The 9,878-nt window shown below is 48.0% G+C and overlaps 1 protein-coding gene across 2 annotated transcripts in view; it reads left to right on the top strand.

The window, feature by feature from the left end:
- The first annotated feature begins 623 nt into the window (after positions 1-623).
- Positions 624-9,878, top strand: part of CYP27A1 (cytochrome P450 family 27 subfamily A member 1) — a 44,848-nt gene continuing 35,593 nt past the window's right edge. The window contains exon 1 of one of the 2 annotated variants that reach the window (XM_075529480.1): positions 624-961. In XM_075529480.1, coding sequence (XP_075385595.1) covers positions 698-961 — 264 coding nt within the window. In that variant the 5' untranslated portion in view covers positions 624-697. The remainder of the gene's footprint in view (positions 962-9,878) is intronic. The other variant, XM_075529479.1, reaches the window with a different exon arrangement.

Raw genomic sequence — 9,878 nt, 5'->3', positions numbered from 1 at the left:
CTCGCTTGGCTGTTTGGCTGCCTCGTTGGCTTGGGACTGCTGGGATCCGATGAGCATGGCCACTGCGCCTCATTCTCTGCTTCCTAGCTCAGTCCTGGGACTCCAGTGAGTCTGGACGGCCTTTAGGAAAGGCATCGGCAGCTCCTCGGGGAGGCGAGGGCCCCGGGGCGCTGGCGCGGTGGCACAGTGGTGCGTGCAGGAGAGGCCCCCCCGAGCCCCCCCCCCCTCCCCCCCGCCTCGCCAGCTGGGCCTTCGCGTCCGGCTCGTCTGGAACTTCCAGTAACTCCCGCCCGCAGTCCAGAGCAATGTCTTCGGAGAGTGAGCGCCAGCGCCACGTGGGGAGTGGGCAGGAGGGCTGACCACCCTCTGAGCGCTGTGGGTCCCCTGAGTCGCCACCCGGCCGTCGCCACCCGCCTTTGAGTCGCATGACCCTTTCCCAGGACCAGAAGAATTACAACTGGGGATGGGGATCGGGGTCCGCTCTGGGCAGGGCGCTCGCTGGGGCAGCGAGGAACTCCCGGCCAAAGGTGCAGTGGGGTCAGATAGTGGGCAGCCGCCCCGCCCCGCCACTCCCCTCTCCTCCCCGCACCGCCCCCCCCTCCCGCACCCCGTAACCCCGCCCCGCTCCTTTGTCTCCCGAGCCAGGTCCCGCGCGACCTGCTGGGGATCCGAAGGCGCCGCGGAGCCGACGCGGGCCATGGCAGCGCTGGGCTGCACCAGGATGCGCTGGGCTCTGCTGCGGCCGCGCGTGGTGGGTCTCGGCCTCTGCGCCCCCGGGACCAGGGCCAAAGCCGTGCTCCCGGACGCCGTCCCCTCGGCCGGGCCAGAAGTGGCTCGCGGAACCGGGCCCCGGGGGGCCCCGCCGCTGCGGAACCCCGAGGAACTGCCAGGGCCAGGGCAGCTGCGCTTCATGTTCCAACTGATGGTGCAAGGCTACGTGCTGCACTTACACCAGCTCCAGGTACCGGCGAGGGCGCTGCATCGCGCCCCGGGATGGCGAGGAGCCGGGGGAGCGCGGGGGTGGGGGTGGGGAATAGAGAAGCTGAGGGTGGGCAGGGCGTTGCACACGAAGTGAAGGCCGGGCGTCGGGTGGGGTGTGGATTTCGCTTGGGACCAACTGCGTCTTGCCCAGATCTGCAGGGGGATGTGCAAAGTGTAAGCGACACCCTTCAAAAGAAAATGAATAGAGCGAGAGGTAGCTGGAAGTGTATGACTTCCCAGAGGTTATGTAATGATCGCTGGATTCTGCGGCGACATTTGCAGCCCCAGGGAAGCTCTGGTGGCGCTGTTGTGTGAGCGTTGGACCGCTAACCTCCGAGATGGTCAGTTCAAGCCCACCAGACGCGCTCTGAGGGAGACAGACGAGGCTGTTTGCTCCCGAAATGATTGACAAGCTCCGGAACCCAGCCCGGCCTCCCCGTGAGTCGGTGTCATGTCGGTTGGATGCCGGCGGGCGTAGATTGTCAACACAGACTTTCCCCTAGCAAACTCTAGACGGACTGTGGAGGCGCCTCCCGAGGTTGCCTGGTCGTCGGTTTTAGGACAGGAAAGACTTCTCATGGAGTGAAAGTAAAACCAAGAACACTTGTTAGTTGTAAAAAGGGTAGATTTCCAGCAGGAAAGCTTATCCAGCGGAGCCTTGGAGATGGGACTGGGGAGACAGATGGATAGCTCACCATCAAAGAACTCCGGAAAACAAAACAACAAAACAAAACCCAACTCACCACCATCCCTAGCATGCCCACTTAGAGTGACCCCATCAGGCTAACTCTGTATGGGAGCAGGAAGCCTTCTCTCGAGGAGCAGCTGGTGATTTTGAACTTCGAACCTTGGAGTTAGTAGTCCAATGTGTAACTACTACACCACCAGTGATTGCCAAACTCAACAGCCGCCAAGGGTTGGATCAATTGGAGAGATTCCAGGAAATAAGGGGTTGGTAGATTTATTTCCTAATTAATAGATATTAATGCTCCTTCTATGCTCCAAGCAAGGAGCCCTCCTGGTGTAGCAATTACCCGTGAGGCTGTTAACCACAAGGTCAGCAGTTCAAAGCCAGCAGTGGCTCCCTGGGGAAAAAATGAGGCTGTCTATTGTCATAAAGATTTACAGTACCAGAAACCCACAGGGACAGCTCTACTCTGCCCTATCGGGTTGTTCTGAGTCAGCCTCCACTCGATGGCAGGGAGAATAGTTTTTGGTTTTTATGCCCAAGAGAGATCCCTGAATGGACCAAGTGGTTTGTTTTCAACTGCTAACCTAAGGTTGGCCACTTGAGGCCCTCCCCTCAGCAGTGCTGTGGGAGAAAGGCCCGGCAATCTGTTTCTGCAAAACGTACAGCCAAGGAAATCCTATGGAGCAGTTTTGCATCAGAACCCATGGGGTTGCCCTGGGTCAGATTGATTGGACAGCGATAACTTTGGTTGGCTGCATGTGTGCCTGTGTGCTCATGCTCCAAGCATTGTTCCCCAGGCTGAGACGCAGTAAGACAGGCTCCTCAGGGGGATTCTCTGTCCCTCCTGGGGAGATGGAGAACAATGGGATAAATAAATCAATAAGCTTCCTTTCACTTACAAAAACAAACAAACCTTTAAAAAATCATTTTATTGGGGACTCGTACAACTCTTATCACAATCCATCCATCCATCCATTGTGTCAAGTACATTTGCCCATTTGTTGCCATCATTATTCTCAAAACATTTGTTTTCCACTTAAGCCCCTGGCATCAGCTCCTCATTTTCCCCCTCCCTCATGAACCCTTGATAATTTACAAGTCATTATTATTTTGTCATATCTTACACTATCTAATGTCTCCCTTCACCCACTTTTCTGTTGTTTGACCTCCAGAGAGGAGGTTATATGTAGATCCTTGCAATCGGTTCCCCTTCTATCCCACCTTCGCTCCACCCTCCGGTATCATCATTCTCACCACCACTCATAAAGGGATCATCTGTCTTGGATTCCCTGTGTTTCCAGTTCCTATCTGTACCAGTGTACATCCTCCGGTCCAGCCTGATTTGTAAGGTAGAATTAGGATCATGATAGTGGGGGGAGGAAACATTTAAGAACTAGAGGAAAGTTGTATGTTTCATCATTGCTACACTGTCCTCTGACCGGCTCATCTCCTCCCCACAACCCTTCTGTAAGGGGATGTTCAGTTGCTCACAAATGGTTGACTATTCTAACACAGAGACAAGTTCAGTTCCAGACTTGAAGGATAAGGCCCATAGACTTGAGGGTCCCACCAGTCTCCATCTGACCAGTAAGCCTGATCTCTTTTGGGAATTTAAGTTCTGGTCCACATGTTTCTCCCACTCCAGCCGGGACCGTCTACTGTGATCCTTTTAAGAGCACTAGTGGTCACCAGACCCCATCGAGTTCTTCTGGACTCAAGATTGTGGAGACTGATATTTGTGTGGTTCATCATGAGTCCCTTGGACTAACTGTTTCCACATGTCTTTGGATTTTCATGACTCTTGTTTCCTCCAGGTTGGGGGAGACCAGCATTTGCGTCTTAGATGGCTGCTCACAAGCCTTTAAGAATCCACTTGCTACTGACCCAAGTAGAATGTAAACATCTCCTTTGTAAACTACGTAATGTCAATTGACCTTGGTGTCCCCCGAGACCAAGTCCTGATCCTCTGGGCCAGTTGGTTATGTCTAAGACGTTTTCATAACTTTACCCCTGTATGCTTCACCACATTCATAGACATGTTTGCAACCAAAGAAAATACCCAAGTCCTTTGTCAAACTTATATATATATATATTTTATTTTTAAATCATTTTATTAGGGGCTTTTACAACTCTTATCACAATCCATACATCCATCCATTGTGTCAAGCACAATTGTACATTTGTTGCCATCATCATTCTCAAAACATTTGCTTTCTACTTGAGCTCTTGCTATCAGCTTCTCATTTTCCCCCTCCCTCTCTTACCCTTGATCATTTATAAATTATTATTATTTTGTCATGTCGTACACTGTCTGATGTCTCCCTTCACCCACTTTTCTGTTGTCCATCCCCCAGGAAGAGGCTTATATGTAGATCCTTGTGATCAGTTCCCCCTTTCTTCCCCACCATCCCGCCACCCTCCCAGTATTGCCACTCTCACCACTGGTCCTGAGGGGTTCGTCTGTCCTGGATTCCCTGTGTTTCCAGTTCCTATCTGTGCCAGTGTACATCCTCTGGTCTAGCTGGATTTGTAAGGTAGAATTGGGATCAAGATAGTGGTCGGGAGGAAGCACTACAGAACTAGACGAAAGTTGTATGTTTCATCGTTGCTGCACTGTACCCTGACTGGCTCATCTCCTCCCCACGATCCTTTTGTAAGGGGATGTCTAGTTGTCTAAAGATGGGCTTTGGGTCTCCACTCTGCACTCCCCTTCATTCACAATGATATGATTTTTTTTGTTCTTTGGTGCTTGACACCTGATCCCATCGACACCTCATGATCATACAGGCCAGTATGCTTCTTCTATGTGGACTTTGTTGCTTCTCAACTAGATGGCCACTTTTTGATCTTCAAGCCTTTAAGACCCCGGATGCTATCTCTTTTGATAGCCGGGCACCACCAGCTTTCTTCACCACATTTGCTTATGCACCGCTTTGTCTTCAGCAATCGTGTCGAGAAGGTGAGCATCATCGAATGCCAGTTTAATGAAACAAAGTGTTCTTGCATTGAGGGAGTATTTGAGTGGAGGCCCAATGTCCATCTGCTACCCTAATACTAAACCTATAAATGTATGCACATAAATCTATTTCTCCATCATTATATATAACTAATATTTACACATATACATGCTTGTATTTAGACCTCTATAAGTGCCCTTTGCCTCCTAGTTCTTTTCTCTATTTCCTTTTACTTTCCTCTTATCCCACTATCATGCTCAGCCTTCATTTGGGTTTCAGTAATTCCTCTTGGTTACATTGCTCCTGATAAAGTCCTACCAGGCCTCCTACAGCCTCCTCACCATCAATTTTGGATCACTTGTTGTTCCCTTGTCCCTGGGTTTGTTAACACTCACTTCCTTTCCCCTACCTCCCCCTCTTCCACTCCCCCTCCACCCCCCGAACCTTCGATCCTGTTGTTTTCTCCTCCAAATTGTTTATCCTGCCTATCTTATCTAGGTAGACCTGCAGAAATAATAATATGCACAAAAAACAAGACAGAGCAAAACAAAGCAACAAAAGAAACGAAAACAACAATAAAACAAAAGCCTGTAAATAGTTCAAGGTCTGTTTGTTGACCTTTAGGAGTGTTTTCTGGTTGAGTCTGATGAGGTACCATGCCCTGGCCCCAAAGTCTATTTTCGGTATTCCCTCAGGACTTCCTTGCTCTGTTCCCCTTGCTGTTTTGTTGCACACCCTTAGTGTTTTGCCTCAGTGTGGTGGGATCAGACCGGGCGCAGTTCGCACACTGTGTCTCCTGTGTTATTCCCTGAAGGGCTATGGGTCAGTGAAGGATGTCGTGTCATGTAGTGGGGCTAGCCATATGGTCCTCTGTGCATTGTCTGCTCTGAGCAGGTATATCGTCCTCAAGGCTTGGTGGTCCAGGATGTGCTCCACTCTCTTCCTCCTCCTTCATTTGCTCCTGTGTGCTCTGATCAGACATGTCCCTCTCCCTGAACTGTAGCTTCAGTGTTGTCCTCTGAAGTAAATTCTTCTGGGGGGAGGGGTGGCTGTCCACGTAGTTGGGATTTGGACCTACCCCTCAGACCTCTCTACTGGTTCCCTGCTCCATGCAGGTATGTTGCATTCGCATCTAGGAGCACTGAGTTGAAGTCTGGTTCCTCTTTCCCAGTGGAGATATAAACAATACCCTCCCCTTGGGTAGGTTAGTGCCCTGTTCCCCCGCTGCCCATTTCCCCCCCCCTTTTTCACTGCTCCTTTTTAGTTGGCTACCATATGTATCCCTGGATTTGGTCTGGCCCCGGTCATACTACCTGGACCTCACCCCAGGAATGTTTGTATACAGTAGGTTTTTCCCTATGGTCCCTTTGCATTTTTGTTTCAAGCTTACCTCAGCAGACTCATGTTGTACTTGTCCTTTTGTACTTTGCTTAGTATAATTTCCTCCCGTTCTTCCCTGAGGTCATGTACTTCATGCGTTCATCGCTGCTTTTTAACGATGTGTAATACTCCATTGTTATTAATGTACCATATTTTTTAATCCATTTGTCTGTTGATGGAAATTTGGATTGTTTTCAACTCCTTGTGATTGTGAACTGTGCCGCGATGAACATTGGAGGACAGAATGTTTGGCCATGGCTTGTTTCTTGCCTCTTCTGGGTATATGCCCAGTAGGGGGCTTGTTAGGTCGTATGGTAGCTCAATTTCCATCTGTTTTAGATATCGCCAAATTGATTTCCACAGTAGCTGTACATACCTACAGGTCCACCTGTACAAGTCTTTTCTCCATTGACTACCACGTTGGTTGTTGGTTTTTCATATATAGCTTGTATTGTACATACAAGCTATATATGGACCTGTAGGTATGTACAGGTGGCTGGATAGTCTTCCATTTGTTGAAGTCACTCTTGGTTTCTTGTAATAGTGTTCTGTAGTTTTCCTCATACAAGTCTTTTGTTCTTTCAGTCAGGTATATTCCTAGATGTTTCAGTTTGTGCTTGGCTATTGTGAAGGGTATCACCTTTTTGATCTCCTCTTCTGTGGTCTTATCCAATGTGTATAGCAGTCTGAAAGACTTCTGTTTGTTGATCTTGTATCCTGTCACTCTGACATATTCCTCTATTGCTTCCAGTACTCCAGTACTTCCAGTACTCAAGTACTTCCAGTACTTGTGGAGCTTTTGGGATTTTCCATATATAAAATTATATCATCTGGGAATAATGATAGTTTTGCCTCTTCCTTCCCCAGGTGAATACCTCTGATGTTTTTTCTTTGCCTTATGCTGCTAGCTAAAACCTCCAGTACGATGTTAAATAAGAGTGGGGACAAGGGGCATCCTTGTCTTGCCCCCTTTTTCAGTGGGATTGTATTAATCTTTTCGCTATTGACTACCATGTTGGTTGTTGGTTTTTCATATACAGCTTGTATTGTCTTGAGGAATTTTTCTTCCATTCCTATCTTCTTGAGTGTCTTAAACGGGAATTGGTGTTGGATGTTGTTGAATGCTTTTTCTGCATCTATTGATTATATCATGTGGTTTTTATAGTTTTTCATGTTAATGTGGCGAACGATACTAATGGTCTTTCATATGTTGAACCATCCCTGCATCCCTGGTATTAATCTCACTTGGTTATGGTGAATTATTTGTTTTATATACTTTTGTATTCTATTGGCCAGGATTTTGGTAAGGATTTTTGCATTGATGTTCATTAGCGATATTGGTCTGTAGTTCTCGATTCTCGTGGGCTTCTTGCTTGGTTTTGGTATCATTGTTATACTAGCTTTATAGAAGGAGTTTGGGAGTGTGCTGTCTTTTTCTGTGTTCTGGAAGAGTTTGTGTAGGATTGGTGTCAGTTCTTCCCTGAATGCTTGGTAGAATTCTCTTGTGAAGCCATCTGGTCCAGGGGATTTTTTTGTTGGTAATCCCTTGATAACCTTGTCCATTTCTTCTATTGCAATGGCTCTGTTGAGATTCTTGACGTCCTTTGGGGATAGTCTAAGGAGGGATTGTTTTTCCAAGCATTTGTCCATGTCTTCCAAGTTGTTGAGTTCATTAGAGTACAGTCCTTTCGTAGTACTATGTAATCATCCTAAACCTATATATCTTTGTGGGTCTACTTTCCCTCTCCCACCTGTCAGCCTACATGTCTATCCAGACATCTACTGGTAGACCCCTGGTTAAATGGTTCATTTTAGAAAGAGAACCAGAATGCCCCGTGGGAGAAGATGGTCCAACATGGAATGGAGGGAGCTCGTGGGTCAGTGGACCAGGCCTGTGCCCTCCACATGACATTTAGCTGTCAGTGACAGAAGGAGGCAAGGCTTGGTCTGGACTGTGAAGTTGTCAAAAAGGAGGAGGATCCCTGAGGACTTGGGACTGAACAGGCCTTTGAGAGGGTCTTGAAGACCACACCAAGGGCCGGGCCCCTCTGTGGCTGATGCCGAAGGGCCGTGGGAGTCCTTGAGCAGAGAGGGCATGAAGATGGCCCCCCTGAGAAGCACTTTTAAGGTTATGATGTGTGAAGTAGGATGGATTGGGCAGGAGAGAGTCTGAGAAGGAGAGTCTGAGGAGAGTCTGAGGGCTACCCTCTCCCTTGGCTCTGACTGTCCCCATGGACTCAAGTTTCCCAGGTGAGCAGGTCTCAGGGTACTCAGATGTGCTTAAAAAAAAAAAAAATCACCACCCTGTATGCTCCTCCTGGGCAAGAAAGTAGAGTTCTGGAAACTTCCCTCCGCTTGATTGAACTTCTGGAAACACGAGAGGCTCAGTGAATAACGCAAGAGTTGGGCCAAAGGATTTCTCAACCTCTCTCAGTGGAGATTTGCTCAGGATTATCTCAAGAACAGCTACTGCCAAGTGATTGAAGAGGGCATTAGGAGGAGGAGTCCGAATCAGGAGAAAACCAGCAATGTGTGGCTTCTTTAAGGGACAGTCAGGAACAACACGATGAACCTAAGTTAGACCTTGTATGACCCGTGGGCTATATGACAGCCACTGACACTTTCAGCCCCGCACGTTTCTTGGGAAGCTCCTGTTGCCTGGTGGGGAGCCGTCTAACTATGCGAATCTGAAGAAACAGGCCTCATCTCACCAATCCTAATACCAGGGTCCACTCGGGACATATATATCCCACATAATTGTAGCAAAATCCATATTACCTCTAACTTCCCCTCACCCCCTTGATTTCAGCATGCCTGTCCTCTCTGGAAACAAACTGTAGCCACAAAGCAGAAAATAAACCAGCTACCAAAGGGTTAATGTCACTGAATTGGTCACGGGCAGAATGGTGTCATAACAAATGTTCTCTTATATATCTATCTGCCTGTGTTAGACAGGGTTCTCTAGAGAGATAAGACTAGGTTGCTGATAATTATATATATATATAAAGAGATAGATATAAAACACAGGAAACAAACAATTAAATTATAAATAGATAGCTATATAATACAAGAAATGAACAGTTAAGTTATAAAGCAGTACAAATGGCTCAGTGAGACTCAGTCCCATGAGAGTTGTGAGACGCTACCGGTCATTCAAGTCTTGAGGGCCGTCCGGTCGTCCTCTGTAGAGAGAGAGAGCTAGGCTATCCCAGCACAGGCAGCAAACAGCCAGGCAGGTCACCAACTGTCAGTCTCCAGCTCCGGAGATGTAAATTTCATTTGAGTGGTCTTAAAGGAACCTCAACTTATAGCGACACAGTCCACAGGCTAGGCGTCCCACAGGTAGTGTGCCTTTTAAATTGAGGAAAAGACCAAGCAAGGCAGCTGCACAATGGTCCCATGATTAAAAAGCGAGAGACAAGAAAGGCAAGGCTCACTGAGCCACTTGTCTCTTCTTCAATTAATCCCACTTGTGTCTATCGGCCAGGCTGGGACAATAAACTATCTCACTGCCATAATTTAAAAAGAGAGGTGACATGAGTCTTTAGATTACTTTCTGCCACTGCTCACTAGCTCGAGCCCTCTAATCTCAAAGACCCAGGCATGACCTTGGCATGAATTCATAAAGGTCAGAGTGCTCTGGGTTTGAGTTCTTAGAAGACTGAAGGAGAATCAATGCATTTGAATTATGGTACTGGTGATTCTATTGAAAGTACCATGGGTTTTTGTCTTCTGGGGCCTTCACTGAAGGAGCAGCAGCCAAAATGAAGTTCAATCCCTTTGTGACTTTGGGCCAGAGCAAAAGCCCCAAAAGGCATTTCAGCGCGCCGTCCCACATTCTCAGGAAGATGGTATTTCCCGCTCTTTCC

This window comes from Tenrec ecaudatus, chromosome 13 (genome assembly GCF_050624435.1).
Source record: "Tenrec ecaudatus isolate mTenEca1 chromosome 13, mTenEca1.hap1, whole genome shotgun sequence".
Taxonomy (NCBI): Eukaryota; Metazoa; Chordata; class Mammalia; order Afrosoricida; family Tenrecidae; genus Tenrec; species Tenrec ecaudatus.
This window is presented reverse-complemented; position numbering and strand designations above follow the sequence as displayed.